The 24779-nt window shown below is 46.6% G+C and overlaps 3 protein-coding genes across 38 annotated transcripts in view; 2 read left to right on the top strand and 1 right to left on the bottom strand.

Moving 5' to 3' along the window:
• Window positions 1–6824, top strand: part of SORBS1 (sorbin and SH3 domain containing 1) — a 78054-nt gene extending 71230 nt beyond the window's left edge. For 17 of the 29 annotated variants that reach the window (XM_061459396.1, XM_061459395.1, XM_061459411.1 and 14 more), the window contains 3 exons: window positions 2325–2383; window positions 3684–3796; window positions 4619–6824. In XM_061459396.1, the coding sequence (XP_061315380.1) occupies window positions 2325–2383; window positions 3684–3796; window positions 4619–4686 (240 nt within the window). In that variant the 3' untranslated portion in view covers window positions 4687–6824. Of the gene's footprint in view, window positions 1–1515; window positions 1576–2192; window positions 2384–3683; window positions 3797–4618 lie in introns of all 29 variants that reach the window. The other 12 variants (XM_061459387.1, XM_061459394.1, XM_061459393.1 and 9 more) reach the window with 2 other exon arrangements.
• Window positions 1–24779, bottom strand: part of HELLS (helicase, lymphoid specific) — a 324719-nt gene that overhangs the window by 240713 nt on the left and 59227 nt on the right. The gene's annotated exons all lie outside the window — the stretch shown is intronic.
• Window positions 10478–24779, top strand: part of PDLIM1 (PDZ and LIM domain 1) — a 43267-nt gene continuing 28965 nt past the window's right edge. For 2 of the 8 annotated variants that reach the window (XM_061459380.1, XM_061459379.1), the window contains exons 1-2: window positions 10698–10884; window positions 21409–21560. In XM_061459380.1, coding sequence (XP_061315364.1) covers window positions 10789–10884; window positions 21409–21560 — 248 coding nt within the window. In that variant the 5' untranslated portion in view covers window positions 10698–10788. Of the gene's footprint in view, window positions 10885–21408; window positions 21561–24779 lie in introns of all 8 variants that reach the window. The other 6 variants (XM_061459385.1, XM_061459384.1, XM_061459382.1 and 3 more) reach the window with 4 other exon arrangements.

The following is a 24779-nucleotide window of genomic DNA, read 5'->3' as shown; positions in this document are numbered from 1 at the left end:
GATGATAGAGAGGCAGGAATGACTTCCAGAAATCCTGTGATGATTTCAGGCTCCACAATAAATCCTTTGAACGCAGATTCCACTGCAATTAGCTCATCCAACTGACATCTAATGTTCTCTCTATAGGAATATGTATGGTAACAGAGCATTGTTTTGTAGGGCAGTGATCCCAGATTCCTGCACCAGACAGTGCAGCTGATTATGAAGGAGTTACTATTGGGTTGGGTTGGCCTAGAGTGGGTCACAATCCTCAAGAAAAGAGAGTTTGTTTTAATGCAGTGATGGGCACAGCTCCAGAGGTGTAAGATGTGGTTCAGAGGAGCTTTGAGAATGGGAATTGGACAGGAATGAGCTCATCACTCTGTACTTCTCCAAACTTTTTGACCATGCTTAGACTGAAGGTGTCACAAACCTCTTGATCTTCTGCTTCTACTCTGTCTCAGGATGCTGTGAGAAAGCAAACCTTTTACTGAAGGACACTGTTGAAGTGAATAAAGGAGGGAAAGTGTAAAATTTGAGGCTGTTAGAATTTGGGTTGAAAATTGTGTTGAATGATCACAGAGGTTGGCAGTGCTCTATATCTTATTCAGTCCACTTTGCCAAGCAGTCCTGCAGGTAGTACAAGTAACCTACACTAGTTCAGACATCCCATTTACTCATAGCATGCCCCTTGCTTTCAGTAGGTGTTTGAATATGCAAAAAGCATGCAAAACCAGGATCTGGATACCTATGCAAGTTTCTCAGTGACCTTTCCCTTACCCATAAAACCTTCAGCCTCAAACACCTTGATTTTCCTTGCTGTGCCCTTGGATATATGAGTCCTTGTGAAAAGTTGTGACTGGGGAGAGAGGCTGGGTAGAGGCCAGAAGCTTCACAGATGGTGGTGTTTGAAGCTGGGGTTTCCACTCAGGGCCTCCTCTGACCTGAAGCTGTGCCTCTGTGTGACTTAACAGAGCACCTCAGATCCTCTCTTGGTACAAGCTAGAGTGATTTTTGATGGGGCTGCATGGCACTGTGCCTTCTAAGCACCTGATCTTTTTTTAAGAAGCAAAAGAGTTACTCTTCTCTCCTATGTCAAAGTCATTGAGGACTTTTCTAAAGACAGCAGCAGATTCCTTCCAGCATGCTTTTGACTTTTCAAGTTTGATGCTTTCAAGTATGTGCTTCTGTCATTGTGGGTTTTTCCCCTTCATAGGAGCGCAGTATGACGCTAGGTACCATTTCTGGTTGTAGCAGTGTCCATAATCTTCCACTCCAGTTCTCTGCTCTGAACTTCTGTTTTGCCCTCGCCTTTCTCTTTGTAGCATTGTGTGCTGCAATGCAGTTGCATTACTGTAGCCTCAATGTCTCTTGTGTAAAAGAAAGACATTGCTGTCCAAGAAGTGTGGTGTTGGGGTGGGGAGGGGAAGAGTTGTTTGTTTTCTTTTGTCTGCTCTCCATTTACATTTTTTTAATTCTGACCAATATAACATCTGCTAAAATGTCTTCCTTATCATTTGCTTGGTGATCACACAGCCTTCCCACCATTCATTGAGAGCTGGACCAGATCTCACAGAGTCTGAAAAGAGCTATGTGGTAAGGCCACTGTTTAAATCAGATGTGTAGTCCTAGACTCTCCTCACCCAGACAGTAACACCTCAGTAGAGATAAAATGCCAGCACTGTTTTTAGCTACAAAGTAGGTACATATTTATCTATTTGCATATATTGGGTTTTTTGCAACAGTAAAAGGGAACTTATCGATTAGAAAAACTGTCAATGTGAAGTTGGGCTAATTGTGCTGCCAGTCCCTGGGTATAAGTTAAATGAAACAAAATGCATGAATGGAGCCGCCTGCCCTGCATTCTTGAACTGACTTCATAGCATTTGTATTGATGCCACTGCATAACTAATTGCAACCTCATATGCTGCTGCTTTTAAAAGTGTATGTATATGTATTTGTTACAAATCTTCAAACTAAATGCCAAATTCTTCTGTATCTTGCCTGTTTTTCCATGCTTACACCTGGATCCCTTCTGCACTCCACTACCTGGATAATTACCTGGATCTACAACTCTTTTTTTTTTTTCCTTTTACTGGACTTATGTGCTGCATCTGGAATGTCCCATCTCTTCTTGTCTATATTTTCCCCTCCCTCCCCCCTGTTGACTGTCCTTTGGGTGTTCTTGGATGTCAATGCTGCCCACCGCACAGGAAGCTGTTTGCAATGAGATCATAAACATTGCAGAAAAGTCTGTTCATTACTGCAGTACTATTGCTCAGCCTCTTGACTCTCGCCACAAGGTGACCTCTAATGATCATAAACCATCTCTCATCATTTCTCAGCAACCTCAAGCACAGCAGCAAGGAGCCAGCCCTGACAGAAGTCAAACACCACGAGACATGTAAGTCCTTTTGGCTCCCGTCTCTTCCAAGAGCCTTATCTCTGATGGGTGGTGAAAACGGGGAGCTGTGAAAGCTTCAGCATTTCAGGAGTTACATTAGAATTATGGGAAAGTGTCAGCTTTCCTTTAAAGAAAAAAAAATACCCATGTATCATCATAATGAGTAGCTTGAATCTGGGACCTTGTGTCTGTATAGCACCTGAAAAAGTGACCTCATAATCCAAGACTGGGTCTCCTTTTGGGCACTTGACTCATGCTGGTCATGGAGATTATCTCAATGTCTTTGTATTTTGGACCTGGAGTCAAATTAATATCCACTGGCTACATCATGCTCGTATAGCATCGGTCAGTGTGTTCACCCCTGTTCTTAGCTTCTCTCGGTACAGTGAGCAGTTCCAGCACTGTTGCCAGCTAGTGTTTTGTTGGTTCTACAGATAAATCGGTGCTAGGTGATTTGAGAGACCAAACCTGAGGTTTTCAAAGCTGTCTGGTGCATTTAAACCTGCAGCAGCCATTAAGCTAGGTGCAGGTTTTCGCTGATGATTTCGAGAATAGTAGCCTGCACTATGTGCTGGGGACTGAAGTTCCTGGGCACTTTGCTTTCCCCTGTTCCTTTATACAGAATGGAAAGTCTCACATTAGTTATTTTCATTCACTGCAGACAGGGGATCCAAGCCTCCCCAGATTTGCCCAAAGATTGCCACTCCATAAAGCTCCTTTCTAATAAATACAGAGTGCCTCTGGTGCAAGTGGTATCTCAGGGCAGAATTCAACCTTGGATTTTGTATGCACTGTACCTCCTCTGCCATGATTTATACAGCAACCTTAGTGCAGTAGAGTAAGCAGTATCATTTTCTAAAGTCATTCATTCTGCTATTTGATTATTCATGGCCCTGCTTATGTGCCTGGGCAAGGGAAGAGATGTCTCATTTAGCCCAGGCATGAGTGTATCCAGGTTTTGGCTTGTATTCAGTAGGGTGTCTGCACTCATACACTCTGTAGGTGCTACATGCTAGGTAGACACTGATTATTACAGTCTATGGAGACCGCTACATGGCAAAAAGGAAACAGAAGCTCTCTGCATATCCCACACAATGGAGGCGTGACACTTTTTACTGCCATGGCCTTGTGACAACAGGCAATGTAATACACTTGGCTTCCACTTCTCAAATGGAAAACACAGGTCTAGACTGCATTGAACAAGGTATAGTAGGAATTAGAAAGGAGAAGGGAGATGTCCCCTTCTGAAGGGATGTGAGGGAAATCCAATTGCTAACATGCAGTATCTTTCTGGATTTAGAGTTAGCTACCAAGCCCTCTACAGCTACACTCCTCAGAATGATGATGAGCTGGAACTGAGGGATGGTGACATCGTTGATGTCATGGAGAAATGTGATGACGGCTGGTTTGTGGGTGAGTGTGACACTTGCTGTCAGCAGAGCTTTTTGAGACGCAGATGAGCAGTTTTGCAGAGCGTCTGGAAGTTACTTTCATTTGTGGGGTTAAAACAGTGAAAAAAGTGAAAAAGGTCAGCTTGACTTTTTTCACAATTTGTCATCTTTTCCCACCAAAAACATTAAAATCGGGGTGCACGGAGGTGGAGCTTTGCTTTCCTTGCTATGTCTCTAGTTTTAACTTTTACCTTTTCTTAATTTCCCCATTCCCCTCTTCCTCCTGATCCTTTCTGCTCACCCAGATAGCAGAGCAACAGAGGGAACCAAGGAAAAATGGATTTCTGTAGCTTTTCCAAAGCTGACGTAGCTGTGGCAAGTTACCACAAGTGGCAAGTAGGGGACAAAGGAGACATATGGATGGGAATTGTAGTCCCTGAAAATCCAGCCTCAACTGTAGCTGTACATTTAGCAAAATCTACCCCTTTACCTGCAAAGAATGCAAGTCTGGACAGTGTTCTTCATCTCAACACTGCAAATCTAAGCTTGTTCTCTCTTCTTATGGGAGATTAGCTCATTTACACTGATAGGAGTTTGGCTCCTATCCTATGGGCCCAGGAGCTTTCACGAGCACCTTACTAAGTGTTACAAGGGAAGACAGAGATGATTAGTAGTAGAACTAGTTGTGAGCTTGTCTTTACTGAAAGGCTCTTTGACCAGGATTCCTATTTAACTTTAGAAAGAAATGCCTGCTGGCAGGAGAGGCTGCCATCTCTACTTTACCTCTAAGCCTCCCCTGCATGGCTCCATCTTACCCTGGCTTCCTTGTTTTATTTTGTGACAGGTACATCCAGGAGAACAAGGCAATTTGGCACCTTCCCAGGCAACTATGTGAAGCTTCTGTACCTGTGAAATAACAGTAATCCCACCGTGACAATGATGGGGTTGTTTTCAGATGGCATTTTTAAACAGTGAAGAAACAGACAATTTATGAATGTAACAGAGAAGAGACAAGATGTGTTAGGAGGATGTGGTTATGTGGTACAGTATTGAGTTGAATGTGTAACCCTGCTTCAATGGATTCAGGGTGTGATTTGTTTGCTGAAAAAGAGACAGTTTCTAGTTTACAGTGCTGCCTTTGTATATTCCTCTTCCCTCCCAGCAAGAATTTTGATGATAATCTTAATTTGTATGGAGTACTTACCTCTGAGAAGGCTTCAGGGAAGCACATGGTATAGGTTTTGTTTGTGTATTGAGATAGGATAATGCTTTGGGGCAGTACGCACCCTTGCAGCTGCTCCCTTTCACTGGCAAGGTTCAGGGAGGCCAGGCTTTCTGCCCAGTTTCTGCCTCCCTGAAGACTCGCTTTGCACTGCCTTCCACTTCCATAGAAAATCCTTCCTTCATGACATGCATCTTAAGACCCAGCAGAGGCAGAGGACAGCTGATGTGGTTAAACTGCAGAGCTCTATGTGGAAAAGGAGTTTGGGACTCATGGTTTAATCTGTTTAACCTGTGCAGCCAAACCATAATGCAAACACGAAAATCCCAAACTCTTTAATAATGTATGACCTTATCTCTGCAGGGTTTTTTTTCTTTTGTGCAGGTGGTGTGTGTGTGAGTGTGCATCAAAACAAACTGAGTCCTGGTTTTTAAAGAGAAATCAGCCTGGCTTTGACGTTTATCTGCACAAAGAATAGAACTAATAAACAGAACATCCATGAGAGCAAATCCTGTTTGAGTGCTATGGCCATTCACTTTCTTTTTCCTCCTTGCTCTGTTGTTCCTAAAGGATCACACACTTTTTGAAGCATACTCTTGGGGATGAAGACTGCTTCTTTCCCAGCACTGAATCTTAGAAGCTCTGATACATCTGAGCAACATATCGCTGAGGGTGCCTTTTTTTTTTTTCCTTTTTGGTCAGTGTCAATGGTAGGTCTCAAACAAATACATGCATTTTGGCTGCATTTTGTCATACAAAATTCTAATCAATTTGGAAAGCTATTTCCAGCAGTTATTACCAGTCACATAGATGCATGTTTCCGGGGGGGGGGAACGGGACGGGACGGGACTGTGGCGTGGCTGTATGCTTGCCTGTAAATCCACTCTTTTGATAGACAATTTGTTATTAAGAAGAAGCATAAACAAAACCGGTTCTATCAGACTCTGCTTCCTACAGTTACCATACAAATAGCAAAGGGTTAAATTGCTATTTTGTCATAAGCCGTATTTAATAATATAAAATGCCTATTTTTATGCTGATGCTTTTATACAGATTTATTAAGAGTAACTACAACTAACTGTTAGCATGACTTGCAATGTTTTGATAAACTAGCCATGATCCTGGGTTTGAAATCAAGAAGGCTTGTCTTCCGCCTAGCTCAGCGGAAGAGAAGACTCATTGTCTCAGAAGTTTGACTGTAAATATGTATATTTAACTTTGTACAGGCAATGTACTTACCTTGTATAGAAAAAATAATTTAAACACATTGAGAGAAGGGAGGGGGAAAAAAAAGGCAGCTGTGAAAGGTCGGGATTTTTTTTCCACTTTTATTTAAATGATGGAGTTCTGTGTATGTTCACATAAAGAGTTTTAGCACAAAATATCCATTATGAAAGGTTTTCAGATATGACACAAAGCACCACTGTTTCTTTTCAGCAGGAGATACCTTTAATCCTGCATCTTATTTATAGGTTTGTTTTTCTGCTTTGGGTTTGCTCTCCAGTTATTTGCAGCAATATTTAGGTCTGTTGCTAAGATTGGATAACATCAAATTAATATCTCCAGCAAAGTAACATGATGATACTGACTGTATATAACATAATCATTTAAAGGTTTATTTTTTGTTCTTGCTCTTGCCATTTTAAGTTACATACACATGCACACATACACACACATGCGCGTACAAACTGCAACTTATTTTTGTGTTGATTTTTTTGTTTCTTATTGCAGTGGATTACTATTTGACAATTAATAAATGGAATTATTGAATTACTATTGTGTTCCTTGTACGAATTATTAAATAAAGTCTATTCCCACTGTTCCTGTAGCAGTGCGCTTCTGTATGAGTGCCCCTCCTTGGCTGTGTCCATATGAACAGCAGTTGTCTGCTATGGGCTTTCTGAGTGTCCTGCACCTGAGGATCCTGCTTATGACTTGTTGACCAGTTCTCCCTCCTGAGCTGTAGGCAGGCCATGACTTTTTCCTCAAAGAAACCAAGGTGTAAAAGCAGATAAAAAGCTGTTTTGCCCCAGATCTCACTGTAACATGGAGTCAGGATGCAGCTGCTGTGGTATGCATGCAGAGCTGGGAGCTCAGGAGCATACCCAAGTCCACCAGTTTACAGAGGCTCTTTGTCTCTTTGTGACTCTCTTTTAAGATGAGAAGACCACACAGGTTAAGTAGGGCAAGAAACCCCAAATGCCAACCTCTGGGGAAGCGATGTTGGTTGACATTGGGTTTACATAGGCATTTTTAACCCTAATCGGGGTTGAAAGCAGTAAGATGCTGACCTCTGCAGTAGCTGCGTTCTGACCAGGCAGGTAGGGCTGCAGCACTAACTCAAGGGGTTTGTGCAAGGTTTGTGGTGAACATGCCATGTCTTCTAGCTGTGCAGCAGGAGAGCTAGCTGGGGCTTTTTTGGTGTGCCTTGTAGAGGAACAGTCCCTGCAGGAGCAGAGCAAGGGAAGGCTGGAGCTAAGCTGTCCTGGGGGAGCCCACTGGGGCTCAATAACTCACAGGTATCACCAAATTGCACCCTGCACCTCCACAAATCTGCCTAATGCAATCTGCCTATGTGGGCTGTGCCAACCCCAAAGGCTGGTCTTTCACTTCTTGAGGCCTCCACCTCAGCCTGAGCCAAAATTGGGCAAGATTCAAACTCTGTGATGGCTGATGGGATGACCAGGCAGACACATACAACACGTCGTGGCTGCAGTCACAGTGATTTCGGGAAACTGTGGGCAAGCCAACCCTAAACCTGAACTGACAGAGCAGCAAAAGCCTCAAGCTATTTTCCTTCCCCAGAAAGCAAACAGACATGAGTCCATTTTTCTGTTTTGCAGGTTACCTTATACGCTGCAAAAGGGCAGCCTGATCACTGCTTTGCTGCACTGTCTATCCTAATATACTGGGTCACAGGGAAGAAGAGGACCCAGTGGTGTGTCACAGCCCTCTGGTAATCCCTCACACCTGGTAGGGAAGGAGCTCTTGGTGTCACTTTCTTCACTGCCAGGAGATGTGTAATGATGTGGTAAAAGAACGGCTGCTCTCTAATGGAAATGAGATTAACAGTCCAGATGCAGGTACCCTGAAAGGAAATAACTCGTGAAATGACAAGTGAATGCAGGAAAAAAGGAGGAAGCCAAGAAAGGGGATTGCAGAGGCAGGGGTGTGCCTTGTGATTGGGTCATTTGTGGCCGTTCCTCATAAGGCCAGCACTTAGTGACCCACCTCAGCCACATCTGCTGACTGCTCCATGCTCCCCCGCTGTGCCTGAGTCCCAGCTTCAGCAGCCGCTTTGTGCTGTGGCTTGCTACTGTTATGCTCACTGATGAGCTGTGTTCATTTACCAGATATGCAGCAGTGCTTACACTCGAGTTGTAAGTGCCAGCACCATTGCTGTAAACAACCTCTCAGATTGGTGGGGGCTTAACATGCAACTGGAACACGGGATTTGGAGAAGGCTGAGGTTCTGAGTGACTTCTTTGCCTCGGTCTTCACTGGCAAAGGCTCTGACCAAACCACCCAAGGCTTGGAAGGCAGATGCAGCAACTGTGAGAATGAAGGCCTTGAGCCCACTGTAGGAGAGGATCTGGTTCGAGACCATCTTAAAAATCTGAACTTGCACAAGTCCATGGGTCCTGATGAAATCCATCCGCAGGTCCTGAAGGAGCTGGCGAATGAAGTTGCTAAGCCGCTTGCCATCGTATTTGAGAAATCATGGCAGTCAGGTGAAGTTCCCGACGACTGGAAAAAGGGAAATATAACCCCCATTTTCAAGAAGGGGAAAATGGATGACCCGGGGAATTACAGACCAGTCAGTCTCACCTCTGTGCCTGGCAAAATCTTGGAGCAGGTTCTCTTGGAAGGCATGCTAAGGCACATGAAAATCAACAAGGTGCTTGGTGACAGCCAGCATGGCTTCACTAAGGGGAAATCCTGCCTGACCAATTTGGTGGCCTTCTATGATGGGGCTACGGAACTGATGGACAGGGGTAGAGCAGTTGATGTCATCTACCTGGACTTGTGTAAAGAGTTTGACACTGTCCCACACAACATCCTTGTCTCTAAATTGGAGAGACATCAATTTGATGGATGGACCACTCGGTGGATAAAGAACTGGCTGGATGGCCACACACAAAGAGTTGTGGTCAATGGCTCAGTGTCCTGCTGGAGACCATTAACGAGTGGTGTCCCTCAGGGATCGGTGTTGGGACCGGTCTTGTTCAACATCTTTGTTGCTGACATGGACAGTGGGATTGAGTGCGCCCTCAGCAAGTTTGCTGATGACACCAAGCTCTGTGGTTCGGTTGATACGCTGGAGGGAAGGAATGCCATCCAGAGGGACCCTGACACGCTTGTGAGGTGGGCTGATGCCAACCTCATGAAGTTTAACCATGCCAAGTGCAAGGTCCTACACCTGGGTCGGAGCAATCCTAGGCCCAGCTGCTGGTTGGGCAGAGAAGAGATTCAGAGCAGCCCTGCGGAGAAGGACTTGGGGGTGTTGGTTGATGAGAAAATGAACATGAGCCAGCAGTGTGAGCTCGCAGCCCAGAAAGCCAACTGTGTCCTGGGCTGCATCAAAAGGAGCGTGACCAGCAGGTCGAAGGAGGTGATCCTGCCCCTCTACTCTGCTCTTGTGAGACCTCACCTGGAGTATTGTGTGCAGTTCTGGTGTCCTCAACACAAAAAGGACATGGAAGTGTTGGAACAAGTCCAGAGCAGGGCCACGAGGATGATCAGGGGACTGGAGCACCTCCCGTATGAAGACAGGCTGAGGAAGTTGGGGCTGTTCAGCCTGGAGAAGAGAAGGCTGCGTGGAGAACTCATAGCAGCCCTCCAGTATCTGAAGGGGGTCTATAAGGGTGCTGGGGAGGGACTCTTCATTAGAGACTGTAGTGACAGGACAAGTGGTAACGGGTTAAAACTTAAACAGGGGAAGTTCAGATTGGGTATTAGAAGGAAATTCTTTCCTGTTAGGGTGGTGAGGCACTGGAATAGGTTGCCCAGGGAGGTTGTGAATGCTCCATCCCTGTCAGTGTTCAAGACCAGGTTGGACGAGGCCTTGGGTGATATGATTTAGCGTAAGGTGTCCCTGCCCATGGCAGGGGGGTTGGAACTAGATGATCTTAAGGTCCTTTCCAACCCTAACGATTCTATGATTCTATGGAACAAATATTTTTCCCAAATCACAGCTAAGGAGATTGGCTGGAAAACTCATATAATGGAATTCCTTTGTTGGTGGTACCATTCTAAGGGGGTAGAGATAAGCACTGATGGACTTGAGCCCTTCCCAGGCTCCGCTCCTACCCGTCAGCTCCCATATGGGAAACTGCACACAATGCTGCTGATTTCCATCGCCCTCATTGGGTTTCAGAGTTAACACCGCGCCAAGCTACCGCAGGCCGGTCCGCGTTTGCGTGAGAAGCGCCGCGCCGGGGCAGTCTTGCATGCGGTTGCGCACCGGCGGCCTGCTCGGCTCTCAGCTGGGAGGGGATGGAGTGGAATGGGGCGAGACGGGGCGTGAGACGCTCCGAGCTCCCGACGACCGAAATTCTCGCCCTCCCACCGCGGCTCGGCCCCGCAAACCTCTCTCGGGAGGGCTTCGCCTTGGAGCGCGGCGGGCCAGCGGTAACCGGGGCGCAGTGCCCCGCGGCAGCCCAGCCAGCCTGGCGGCGGCGGAGCCCGGGAGTCCCGGGGAGGAGCTGGGGCGGGCCGGGGGCGGGCCGTGCCGGGCAGTGCCGGTGCAGGCGGCGGGGCTGCTGGGCGTCCTGCGAGGTGCAGTCGCGCACATGGGGACACACCGCGTCGTGCTGTCGGGCCCCGGGCCCTGGGGCTTCCGCCTGGTGGGCGGCCGGGACTTCGAGCAGCCCCTCGCCATCTCCCGGGTAGGGCGCGGCGGCGGCCCGGGGCGGGCGGTACTGGGGGCCGGGGAAGTCGCTGGGACCGGGTCGGCGCGGCGGCGGCTCCGGGAAAGGCTGGGGCTGGCTGGTGGCACAGGGGCAGGGTTGGGGGCACGGGGCACGGGGGGGGTCTTCTCTTTTTCTTCCCCCCATTTATTTATCTGGTGTGTATGGAGAAATCCATAGTGTCCCACGCAGCCCTTTGACCTGGCTTTGACCAGAGCCTTTGCTTCTTATCTTTCGTCCATAGCAAACCCCTTACCGCAGGCAGAGAGAATGCCCTCTGCTCCCGCCAGCCTGTAATTTGGGTTTTGCAGCCCATCCTGTGGGAAGCAGTCATACTGAGGTGGTGTTAGTGCTTGCCTGCTTTGGCTTGCCATGTATAGGTAAAAGAAAAGCCTTTGTTTATAGAAGCCGTATTAACCTACCTTAAGTGCTGCAGCCTGTTTCTGTTCTAAGTACTTCTTACCCACTTAAAGGAAAATTAGTTATGAAATGACAGTAAAGTTCCACATGCAAACAGTTTCAGTGGTGTAACTTACTGCGCCGTCCTCGGCTCCAGTGTTCGCCCGTGTAACGTCAGGGATTGGTTCAGAACACCTGGCTTTGCTGTCCACGTACCCCCTGCACCCAGACATCCCCGCGCAGGTGCTGCCGCCTGCATGGCTGCTACCGGCTGGGAGCTGGGCCCTGCCCTGAGCTGCTCACTGCACACTTGCAACAGCCAAAGGCACACACGTCCATCTCTTCCTGCGTGCCGGCAGTGCACCCTAAACTCCCTGTCCCTCTGTGTCTTTCTATGGGGTGGGCTGCTCCGTGTCTTGCTGGGGCTGGCTGCAGGCCCGGCTCCCCCCGGGGGGAAGGACTTGCTCTGATTTCATGATTTCCAGCAATTCCTCTGCAAACCACAGGCATCCGATGAGCTGCTGGCAGCCCTGAGCTCTGGCTCTGCCACCACCTTTACGTGGCTTTGGGGTCTTCAGGCGAGGAAGGGCCATGGGAAGTAGGACGTACAAGAACTTGAACCTCTGTGAACTGCACTTCAGGAAGCTCAGGATGGTGAAACTCGTGAATTGCTCTAAATATCTCCTGCCCCTTGGTCTCATGCAGTGGGGTGCTGCTGCCTGAATGACCCCAGGTGCCAGGGGGAGGGCTGCTGGCTTCAGGAAGGGCAGAGCTGGGAGTGCTGTCAAACTCACAGAGGGGGGAAGTTATTAATTTTCTGTGTAACCTCTTTCAATCACAGTTATAATGCCTCATTCTTCTAAAGTATTTTTTTTTTACATGAAAGCAGCTTTAGTGGAGGGGAAGTGATATTTACTTCATTGTTATGGTAATTGTTGCCATTTCCCTCCAGCAAAAGGCTCTGAGGCAGAAGTATGGCTGAAGTCCTACCTCACTGCTCTTACCTCTTCTGTTCAGTTACCTTTGTCAGCACTTATGGGCGCATACCAAGAGACACAGATCAGCAAAGCAGCAAAAATAACCACCTCATGAGAAATTGTGCCCCTGGAGACTAAAATGGATGATGTAAATGCTGACAATTGCCAGCTCTTATCATGGCTTTCTCTGGTGGCCCCTCTGACATGTTTAATTTCCGCTCCAAGACTTCAAGCCATTAATCTTTCCTGTGCCTTCCTCCTAAGGTTCCTGGGTTTGTGCCCTTGGCTCAGGAACAAAGGTCTCGGAGAGTCCCCCTTCACCATGTAAAAAACCCCAAAACTGTACCAAGATCTGGTAAAGTTTTGGTCTGTTTTAGAGTCTGATCCTCCTTGTATGATGATTTTATGGGGCTATAACTGAATTTTTCTTCTTCCTTATTGCATTTTATACCTGTGCTCTGACTAAAGAGCTTTTCGGGCATGGAGCCCTCCTCTCCTCATAGGTGTGCGCTTGCAGCCCAGAAAGCCAACCGTATCCTGGGCTGCATCAAAAGGAGCGTGACCAGCAGGTCCAAGGAGGTGATCCTGCCCCTCTACTCTGCTCTTGTGAGACCTCACGTGGAGTATTGTGTGCAGTTCTGGTGTCCTCAACATAAAAAGGACATGGAACTGTTGGAACAAGTCCAGAGAAGGGCCACGAGGATGATCAGGGGACTGGAGCACCTCCTGTATGAAGACAGGCTGAGGAAGTTGGGGCTGTTCGGCCTGGAGAAGAGAAGGCTGCATGGAGACCTCATAGCAGCCTTCCAGTATCTGAAGGGGGCCTGTAGGGATGCTGGAGAGGGACTCTTCATTAGGGACTGTAGTGATAGGACAAGGGGTAACGGGTTAAAACTTAAACAGGGCAAGTTTAGATTGGATATAAGGAGGAAGTTCTTTCCTGTTAGGGTGATGAGGCACTGGAATGGGTTGCCCAGGGAAGTGGTAAATGCTCCATCCCTTGCAGTGTTAAAGGCCAGGTTGGACAGAGCCTTGGGAAATGTGGTCTAGTGTAAGGCATCCCTGCCCATGGAGGCTGGAACTAGATGATCTTAAGGTCCTTTCCAACCCTAACCATTCTGTGATTCGATGATGGATAAGCTTTGTCAGCAAGCTCTGCCTGTAGGATTGGCATCTGCCAAGGGTTATGAGGGCTTTAGTCCCTCTAAGCTGTGAGATGGGGGGCTACCTGAGGGGAATGAGAGGGTGGGAAAGCTGTAGTCTTTGATGAGAGCATTGCCCACAAAGCAGGGAGGATGTGACTGTCCCTCCCAGCACTGTTGTATGTTTGCTGCAGCATGTAGCTTGTAGGTCTGTGGTACAGATGTGCTCATGGGGAGTGCTGTTAGGAGCAACACATAGGGCTAGGCTGCCTGCCCTGTGCCAGGCATGTATCCTTGATTGCACTGCGGAGCAGCATCATCCTGCTGCTGCTAGCTGGGAGCAAAGCAATTCAGGTGTGCTATGTGGGGGACAAGTACCCTCCCACAAGGCCAGTGGAGCCTGGCTATGCCTCATCCAGGGCTGCCCATCCCAGCGGTGCACTGGTGGGGTCACCCTGCTGTTCCAGGTGTGTGCTCACACAGTAGCATGCCAGGAGAGAGACATCCATCCAGTCATGGGCCTGAACTGGGTGTTTTGCAGCTCTCTTTGAATGAAGATGTCAGAATTCAGCCTGTGTTGCCTGCCATGAACTCAGATTTGGCTTCTGGCTGTGTTGTCCTTGCGGTGGGCTTGTCTTGGTATTTATGGCCCTCATCACCATTGTACCTCAGCTCCTTAATAATGGCTTTTGGCTTCTCAAGCTCCCTTCTCACATGACGTGTTTCATGAGATGAGATGCTGATGAAGCGGAGCTGGCTAAAATGCACTGCAGCTGATAGACTCCCATCCCACTCCATCCCTTAGGTAACATCAGCTTTTTCCTGTTTGGTTGCCTTTAATTTTGATAAACATTGGAGATTTCTCTTTCCAGTTGCATATATACATGGAACTGTCCAATAAACCTTGTTCTTGAGATGATTTCTGTGTTTTGTGGTAGTGATGTGTTGATCTTGGATATCTGACCCAAAATAAAGGCATAGGGGAGTTTTGCTCTATGTTTTGTCATTTAAAAACCTCCCAGCTTCATTAAGGAGGGGTGACTGTCAGAGTCTGTGGAACTGAACGTTTTGCATTGAAACTGAGCATTTTCCCAATGACAAAGTGGTTTCAGGACAGCCCAGTTTTGCAAATGGCAAAAGATGAAATCTCAGTATTATGCTTGTTGCTGAGTTCAACCACAGTAACATGAATTCATCCCTGCTTAGTCTGATGCTTTATTTATTCATGGTGTTTTAAAATTTCAGGATTTCTAGCAATTACAGAATCAGAAGATAATTGGGCACTTTTTTTGGTGTTTGATATTTTTAAGCATGGTCCTCCAAACCAGCTTTGTAAACTTAAAATCTGATTTAGTGAAAACACTGGATGTGGTGGTCTGATATCAAGCACAGGACTGAATTTCATGGTATGAAAAGACATTAGGTTTTACTTTGGTACTGGCTGACATCCTTACCCCTCTCTCAGCTGAGCAAAGACATCCTGGAGCTACCAGTGAAAGGAAGCTCTAGTGGTACGGGACAGCCTGCTAATGGGCATCTCTTGTGGGGGCTCAGTGTGGTGACCATGCCAGTGGATGGGTGGAGACTGAGCTCCATCTGGACCCTGCCAGGGATCAGCTCTGTGGCACAAGTGTCTGCTCTGGGAGCTGGGCTGCAGCCTCTTCCCCGCACAGAAAGAAAGGAAAATAACCTGCAGCCATGTTTTGATACGTGGGGAGTGCTGGGGCTGATCGGGGAGGCCTCTGCATCCAGAGGGGTGCTGGAATGCCTCCCCCTCTGCAAAAGAAACATGGGACGTGGTGGACGTGATAGGACTTAGGGTGCTCCATAACTAGACAGTTGATTAGTGCCTGTCAAACAGTGGTCATTAAGGTCACCGGCCAAGAGCTTCTGGCCCTCCAGAAGAACCTGGGTTGATGTTTAGAGCCCAGCATGATGCCTTGTGCCTTTGATGCTGGAGGGAGTCCTGCCTGGTCTGTCTGAGTGTGTGGGGTATGGAGAGCAGAGGTTCACATCGCAGTAATGCCCCTACAGACTTCAAAGCCAGCATGAACCCTGGCAGCTTCCTGGGCAGTTGCTGAGGCTGGACAAGCTTGTGCTTCAAAGATACAAATGGCTGCTGAGGAGAGGAAAGGACTTGCTGATCTCCCTGGCTGCTGGGGTTTGGCTGAGATGAAATCATCCTGAATTGTAGCAAGGGGAAAGTAGCAGAATTTTCTGTCAGTGAAGACAGAGCACTTCGGGACACAGGGCAGGCGTGACCTTTCCCAGCCCTGTTTCATGAGTCTGGGGGCAGTTTTATCATTAGAAAAACATTTAAAAGAATTAGGATATTAGTAAAACACCTTCTACCAGAGTTACATGCAGCATCAGCACCCTTGCCTCAACAGGAGCCATAAGTGGACTTTCTGCAGTTCACCTTTTCAGACCAATTTGCCACGATTATGCAGCAACTTGATATTGTCAAACTCTGGAGTACTCATTTCTCTGTACCTCTTCTTTGAGTCCAACCCAAGTTCTTTTGGGAATGGAAACCCACCTTGATACTGATGAGTTTGCCAAAGAACATAGAGAACTCTACTTTGACAGCTCCACTTTCGCTAGCTCTGGAATAGACAGACAGAGCTTTAAGTCTCAGAACTTAAGTTGATAAACGTTGGACTTACTGGCAGAAAGAGATTCCTTTTTGTTCTGTTATCTGCTTATTCCTAGTTGTCAAGTTACAGATGGTTGCAAGCTTCTTGGCACCTTTCACCCTCAAAACTCACTTTGTCCATCAAGAGATGTATTTGGCTTGTAAAATGCTTCGTATTTGAAGGTGCAACATCAAAATAGCAGCAGCAAATGGATTTTTTTGTTGGTTTTTTTTTTTCCCCTCAGTAGTATAAACAGGGAAATTAAAGGAGGCCTTAACTACATAAACAATTGATGTTGTTCTGGACAGTGACACAGTATCTTAGATGGTTGCTGATTACTGGACATGTCGTTTGTTTAGAGGATGAAATAAACCATCAGGAAGGCTCAGCTGATGAGCAGCTCTGTGTAATGTTTGTGAGGTCTTGTAAGAAATCCTTATATTTAATTTATTTTTCTTTTTAATGTAGGGCATGTTGCAGAACAAGCTGTGAGGCTGCTCTGCAACTCCTTGACCACCACTTGAGCCCCTGTCTGAACAAATAATCTCACATATGTCCTTTTACACCACCTTCCTGAGGTCAGCCCTCTCTGTGCTGTGCCTAATGCCTTCCACTGTCTGTGTTAATAATGCCCATCTGGCTGTCAGAAATGGGCAGGGCATGAAGGCAGACAGGAGGGTGAGGGCAAGCTGGGCTATCACAGAGGGGCTTGTTGTAGTGGAAACCTAGACCCTGCTGGTGTGAGCTGATGCTCAGGGGTTTCACCGGCTAGGGCTTACCCGCTTTCCCCTTCTTTCCTTGTGATGGTGTGGTGTGGGCCAGTACAGAGCAGCTACTGAGCTGTGGGCTACGGCAGTGTCAGACTGTAATGGTGCAGAGAATGGGAGCAGCTTGGGAGGAAAATCTCCCAGAACCAGTTGTAAGGAACCGGCTTGTCATTCCCCCTCCCCTAAAGAGAAGGGGTGGGGAACGTGCTTGCCTGAATTTTCTCATAGCCTCTGATCTCTGCTGACCCAGCTGCATGCTTTTGCTGGGAGAAATTGTGGCTGCTTAGCATAATACTCCAGTGCTGGGGACATTACTCATGGTAAAAGAGCAGTGTGTGTGGGTTGGGAGGATTAAGCTGCATGTCAGAGTTGTCTAGTTGTCACTGGTGGCCTCAGAAGTATGTTGCTGCATGTCTGTTCTGTCCTGTGAAGACGCAGCTGGGTTTTCCTTGCAAGCTCAGAGAGGTGCTGTTTCTCAGGATCTTTGTCTTGGCTGATGTTAATTTTCTCATTCTTATCTCTTCACCACTTCTTGCTATGTGTGTCTAGGTGTGGAGTGATGGGTGATGCTGGAGCCTGTAGGGCCTGTGCGAAACTGAAGGGCTGATGAAGTGAGCAAGTAGTGTGCCTGAATCCATGGGGAGAGAATGCCAGAAAGAATTGAATGAATTTTAGACCCACCCACCTGTGTTGACTCACATGGAGCTGTGTTAGGCTGCTTGTCATAGAAATGCTTCCCACCCTTTCTCCCTTTCATTTGCTGTGGGCAGCAGCTTCCCTTAATAGATCTACTGCTGCCTCAGATCCTTGCCTGCCGTAAGAAAAAAAGCGCTGTATATCCCTGTCCAGGGACTGCAAATCTTGTTAGGTAGCATGTATGGAAGTAATTGCATTGAATGTAAAACATATTTGTGTTCGGCTAGCTCTGGGTCAGATAGAAGTTTTATAACGAGGGCCTGGGAGCTGGGTAAGCAGCCAAATACAAGGTAGAACAGGGCTCCTTTCCAAAGGAAGTCCTTGGGCATGATGTTACAAGGTGTGCAGAGCTTTATTCACAGGTAGTGTCCCTAGAGCTGGGGGCTCCTGGGGCCCTGTGATGCTGCCCATATCCCCTCTGCCAGATGCTGCTTGACCAGTGGGGGAAGCCAGTCAGGGAGCTCTTTTGAAGGAGACCAGAGACTGTACCTTTGCATGAGATTTAACTTTTACAAAGTTGTGTTTGCAGGTTTTGTTCCTCGCAGTGTCTTTCATCCCCCCTCGCCTTCCCATGCAGCAGTGCAGCTCTGTCTGCTCAAAGGAGAGGGGCTGGTGCAAAGCTTTAAGTCATCTGAGAGGGGAGCAGGACCAAAGCTGTTTCAGGCAGTGCAACATTCACTGGATGCCTGTGAGCCTGAAAGCTTTTGCTCATTTTTGGAGTCCTTTTGGTTGGGTTGTGTAAGCTGGCTGGTAGCTGTCAGTAGTCTAAGCGCCTCTGCCTTCCCTCCCGGGCTGTATGCCTGCCCTTGCTGCTCACCATGGCCGGGGAGAGATGGGACAAAAATAAAAGCAGGAAAAGGTCTTCCCAGTGGCAGCTCTCTGCTCTTCACTTAGTAACAGAAATGTTTTTTTCTTTCCTGGCCTAACTGGTAGGTGAGCAGATCTCAAAAGAGTGTTGACAGCACTGAGATAAGCCCAGACCTTACTGCGAGGGGGGAAGGGAATGTTATTAGTAGCTATAAATCATCCTAAAAGGATGGGGGATGGGTTCCCTGCAGTACCGTGCCCTTGTGCAGACGTGTTTGCTCAGAGTAATCCTGGCAGGCAGTACGAGCTGGATGTTGTAGGGGAGCAGTTTGTGGATGGTTGCATTTTAGGGCAAGTTATTTCCAGAACTGAAGAAACTGGATTTTAAAGCATGTTTCCTTTTGGCAAATTCACTTATCTTTTTCGTTACTGTGCATCATTGTAGCTTCCCCTCAGGGGAGAGGTTTGTATGGTACCTGAGTGGATGTAATTGCCCTTGTGCTACCAGTGGCTTTTATCTGATGAAGAAGAGCACTCACATTTCAAATTCCTCTGAAGTGGACCCAGAAGAGGAATGTGACACCATAAGCGGTGGCTTGAGATATTACTGTGAATGCCACTTGCTCATCCCCGTTGCTCTTGGGAATTTCTTCAGGAGGCTTCAGTATTTAGTATCCCTGACTGCTCTGGCTCAGCTGCTCCTTGTGGTACAGGATCACTTCTAGCAGCCTGCCACATTGCCTAGATTGTTGATCTTTAAATGCAAGCTATATGGCCGAGCCTCCAGCAGTGTTTCAGCGGCGATGTTAATCCACACTTACTCTTCACCCTTTGGCAGACTTGTTTGATCAAAAATGAATCGCAGTAATAGTCTGCTGAGCTCAGTGCTCCTCACAGGGGTGAGTAATGTGCTGCTCTCCCTCCTTTGGTAGTAGAGGAAGTAAAGGCACCAAGAAACCAAGTGACTTGATTAAGGCCAAGTGACCCACAATGCGTCTCCTGCAGGCTCCCTCTAGTGTGGAGATGTCTTTAGGGATCTGTCTCATGGTTTCTAAAATGACAGCTTCCAAATCCAGTGTGAATATGGGTGACTTCCAGTGCTCAAGATTTCTTCATGGCTTCTAGCTGTCCCTGTCACAAGGTTTGCATGAAGGGGTTCTCAAAGCAATGCATCCAGTGGAGCAGCAGCAAGCTACACTCAGTGGTCTTAGTAGGTCACCAGTCAGCTGCAGGCTGCAGCTTGGGAGATGATGATCTTCACATTAAAAGCAGATTTTCTGTATCCATCTGGTGGCTTGTCTGGTCATTTCATTAGCACTTCCTCTGTCACTTTGTATTCTGCTTTGAAGCATTAAAAGTGGTGAGCAGGTATTTGATTGACCTATCTGATGGTCTTCAGGTAAATATTGAGCACCTTGGCTAACCTTGGACATCTGTGATACACATCTATGTCCTTCCCATTTCCATGAAATACTATCTTAGTGGAGAAGTGAAATAAAGAAAAGCAGTTTATGATCTTCCCTCTGATTAGTGAAAATTTCCCACTACAGCTGTGAGGCGATGTGCTGAACAGCCTCAGTTTTGGCCCATGGAAAGCAGTGATTGCAGCTAATGTGTGTCACCTCCAGGACATGAAGGTTTCCCTAGGGGCAATGATTTGCCATCCAATCCCACATTAGGAATCTCTAAATCTTGTGAACAATGTTTACTTATGTATGACAGCTCTGCTGGGTTTGCTCAGCTGCTTTCCAGCATGCTGAAACCTAGCATGAATGCATAGAATGAATGCTAGTTGCAACAGACTCATAAATGAGGTATGTCTCAGCTGCAGGGCATGTTTTAATCTGTATTTGTGTCTGAGATTAGCCCACCCTTCTAATTTCCTCTGCCTATTAAATAATTGATGAGAGCCCACAGTAATCATTATGCGTCTTCCATAAAATCATTAAAACTGCATAAAATCTTATGTAGTGTTTGCAAAATGACAAACAAATGTGACTTTCTTCACCCTCTGCCCAGGCAATAATTTAGTCTCAAAGAGGTCTTGGTTGTTAAGAGGACACACCTTTAAAAAAAGTAGGAAAAAAATGAATGCGCCATTTTGTTGATTTGCTTGAAAATGCCAAGTTCGGCTGGGACCTTCTTTTTCATAAGGAGTATCATAATGATGGTGTTCCTGCTTAGTGTCTTCTGCTTGGGATCTCTGGGGTTACACTGAGCTCCTTCCCATCAGTGATTTCTCAGGCAGAGCACAGCAGCTCTTTAGCAGTGCAGTGGTGTAAGTGGGAAGCCAAGCACCACACATGCAGAGGAAAGGGAGATGTAATATGACAGAATGTGTCAAGCTAAGCTGTGGTCAGCCTGGCGGGCTGCGGGTGATGCTTCTTTTTCAGAAAGTATCTTCAGGTTGTGGTTTAAAGATGAAGTTACTGATGCCTTTCTCCCTTCCAGTCTACTTATTAGATAAAGCACTGCTTTGGGATCGATCTCACTGAAGTCAGTGTGTGTTTGTTGCAGCTGTTCTTGGCCAAAGCAGTTCATTACAACTAAAGAAGCGATCCAAAATCTTGACCCCAAATGTTTCTCCCAAGGACAGAAACGAATGAGATCATGATGCAGGTGGAGGTGTTTGTGATAGGCATTGATTATATTGCAATGACTCTGATACTCTTTTTTGTCACTTCCATTCTTAAAGACTCCAACCTCTTGGCTGTCCTCAGCACCTTCTGTTTAGGAGAGCGCTTCTCTGTCCAGCAAAGAACAGTTGCTTTCTGTACAATCTCACTGTCTAGCACAAAGAAAATTGCCTTCTTAAGTGAAAATATAATTTTTGTTATTTACTTGCTGTCCCCTCCACAGACTGTGGGTGCCGAAACAGGATCCTGCCCCTAATACTGAGGGGTATCTGAGGGACCCAGATAGGTTTCTGCTGAGAATTTACTTCCATGAATTTTCACTTGTTTGCTTCCAGGTGCCAGTGAGAGAAATCCTGAGTGCTCCAACTGTCTGAGGCTTTTTTCAATGTTTCTATGGAAAGTTCTCCATTGAAAGTCCAATCACTCTTTTTATTTTCTCTTAGGTGACTCCAGGTAGCAAAGCTGCAGTAGCCAACTTGTGTATAGGAGACCAGATCATAGCTATTGATGGAGTTAACACAGATAACATGACGCACCTTGAGGCACAGAACAAAATCAAGGGTTGCACAGATGAACTAACTCTGACGGTCAGCAGGTACATCACTAAGCGAGGCGGGGTGGGGAGAGGGAGGGAGGGAGGGATTTGGGGTGGGCAGTACCTATGTTTTGGGTTGACAAAAGACTTCTGGCTGGTTTGTTTAATTTGACCTCTTAGTGCTTTCTCTGGTCAGGCACTGTATAGCAACTCCATTTCAGCCTTTAATCCTAATGCACCTTGCGTTTGCTGCACTTTGACCTTATGAAAACAGTTTTCCCACTGAGAAATTCCCTGATAATTTGTGGCAGGGTCTGGCAGCCTGTTCTGTTACTCCTGACAGCAAAGATGGGTCTTGTGAATACTCCACTCATAAACAACTGGAACCTGTTTTGTTTTTGAGGGTGCTGGGGATTTATCCTTCCTCTTGGTTTGAATTGTAGCCTTGGGTCCCAGCACTTGTCAAAGTCACATGGTAGATGCAGCATGGCATTTCTAGTTGCTCTGGAGTGAGTTTTTCCTGTGGCTGCCTCCTCCCAGAGCAATCGTCCATCAGCATCATGGCAGATGCAAGGGAAGTGCTTTCAGAAGGAGTACAAAAGCATGACAGTAGTTTAGTTGTTCAGGGCTTTTCTGTGATAAACAGAAGTCTTTTACCATAGCAATTACAATGCCAGGAGTTCAGCAGGCATTTCCCAGTTCAGGAAGAAGAGATGGGTCTTGGCCAAAAAAAGGCTGATAATTCATTGAGGGAATTCACAGAGGGAAAAAGAGAGCACAGTGCTGGCAGTGTGAATGGGCGGCGAGCACTGCAGCAGCCTGTTAGCCCCCGAGTTTCTCATAATGGCCTCTGACTTGGCAGCCTGTAATCTTCCTGCAAAAGAGTGCTCCTTTTCCTCTCTGTAATATCCGGCTGCTTGACTTAGCAAACCAGTGCCATGTGGCTCTGGCTGGGCGAGAGGAGGGGAGGCTAGGGCTCTTTCAGCCTGAGGGCAACCTCACTCTTACAGATCATTGTCTGTAAAATGTGTTTGCTAATGTTAATTAAAAAGTCGTTAACTTTATAGCTACCCTGTGCACGTTTCATGGGCCTTGGGTATGGAAGATGCCCAGGGAGATTTCTAGCTGGATGTGCAGCTGTGTAAAACAATGCTGGGACTTTGATTTAGCAGAGCTCAACCCTTTTTCAAGACCCCCTTTCAATGAGATAGCATGAGTGTGTGCTGGACGCTCCTCTGCTGTACTGCTTGATGAGCCCTGCTGACAAAAGAGACAAGGAGTGTCAAAACCACAAGGATGTGAAAGCATTGATCTGACTAGTTATCCACTTCAGGGTTTGATATTGCTACTCATTGCTCTATATAAAATCCATTTTATATGATTCTGGGGGACTTTAAGTCTTTGGTCATCCTCCTTCTTGGAAGTAAAGTTCTGCTTAGGGAAGAATTTCTTACTCTTTGGGTAATTGATAGCTTGATAGCTGCTAGAGATGTGTTTGTATTGGGGAATATGATACTGCAGGAGGCTTTCTGGAGGAGAAACTCTTCTTTAATGCCAAAAGACAACAGTGTGTATCATGTGGTCTTTCCTGGTTGCGCTCTGTTGAGAATAATTTATCCCTAGCACCCAGCTGTCTCCTGGCCCCCTGTAACTGTGTTGTCCCAAATGCAGCTGGACACAAGTGTCAGAATTGTTATGTCTCTGTCCTTGCCGCTGAGGCTGGAGACCTTTACTTTGCAGTCTAGGGCCAAGACCTTAAAATGGAAGATCTTGAGAAGAGGCCTAGAGGGGTGATAGAGGAGGCATTTTAAAACAGTTGGAACCCATGCTTCATCTTTCTGTTCAGCTTAGGGTAGATGAAATGGGTGAGGAAAGCTGACTGGGTTAGTGGTCAGCCCTCCTCTGTGAAGAAGGGGAGCTACCGAGGCAGAAAGGGTGGAAGGCACTTTGGAAAAGAAGTGTCACCTGAAAAAGTGGCATGGCTTGGTCTTCCTGAACCTTGGTGGGCAAACTCTGTCAGTAAGGCTTGATCATACAGTTAGTGAGGAAGGTTGACAATACAGCCAGGTCAGAGCTGGAAGTTTTTTCTCAGTCAAAGTAGCTCTGTAAGTATTTGGCTGAGTATAAAAATGAAAGTTGAATACTTCTGCAACACCAGCTCTCGGGTCTGGTCTCCAGGCTCTACAGTTGTAGCTTGGTTTTGAACCAGTTGTACCAAATAGCTGTACTGGTAAAGGCCACTGGTCTGCAGTATCTCTGCTGTAGAAAGCCTTTAGCTACAAGTGTCTGGAGGTTGGGAAAGTTTTAGGGAAGTATTGCACTATGCTTGTGTCTTGTGCTCCTTCTGTGGACCAAAGCAAAGTTTATATGTGTTCTGCAAATATGCAACCCTCTTTTCTCTTTTCAGGGAAGTCAAGCGGTTAAGATGTCTTCATGTTTGGCTGTACTGATGATTATTTAAGAGAAGTGTAAATGTAGAAAATTGAAAGGACTTAACCACTTCTGGTAAAGGAAACGCTGTTTGCAGTGTGTACTTGATTGTGAATATCAACAGCATTCCAATGTTTCCTGTCTCGGTATTTTCCTTAACGATGGTAACAGTCCAAAAATATTTCAGATCAGATTGTAGGCAGGAAATCTAGTCTTAACACATGTCACCATTAAAAATGGATCAAATTACTAGCTGAAGAAAACATGCCTGGTCTGCTTTTTCACCCAAAGGTGCAAATCTGTTAATTGCCTAGAACTTAAAACCCAGCCACAAATTGCTTTCCCTGAATATGCTTTTTTAAGAAGGACTGCCAGGTGCTTTACTGTTTGATGTGTGAAGAGTTGGAAGGGTCTGTTTTCAGCCTCAAAAGTGGGTATTCAACAGTGTTGGCACATACACCAAATTCCTGCTGAACTTAACATGTCTGGCAGCCCTCTGCTCTTTTCTGAGCCTGTATTTTTTCATTCATTTTGCTTTTTGTTTAAGGCTAGGGAGTGCTTTTAAAAATGTAGTTCTCCAGGAAAGCAAGATAAAGGTTCCATTATTGACTTTAGCAGTGTAAATTCAAGCTCAGCACCATGGTTCTGTATGGTACATGGAGAAGGACTGACCTACAGCACACAGTGTGCTTCAGTCAACTCAAAACCACCTGGCAAATAAACTGAGAAATTTCACAGGCAAATTTTTGAGCTTCTCCCATTCATAGGAAAAAACAAAGTTTTGGATCTTGTGTCTTTGAGAAGAGCCGCTCTTCTCCCCTTTTCCCCTGCCCCCTCTTTTCCCAATTA

Source organism: Pezoporus flaviventris, unplaced genomic scaffold, assembly GCF_033815535.1.
Source record: "Pezoporus flaviventris isolate CSIRO_AGI_PZ_B2104156 unplaced genomic scaffold, CSIRO_AGI_Pfla_v1 ptg000029l, whole genome shotgun sequence".
NCBI lineage: Eukaryota > Metazoa > Chordata > Aves > Psittaciformes > Psittacidae > Pezoporus > Pezoporus flaviventris.
The sequence above is the reverse complement of the archived record's forward strand: the minus strand, read 5'-3'. Positions and strand labels throughout refer to the sequence as shown.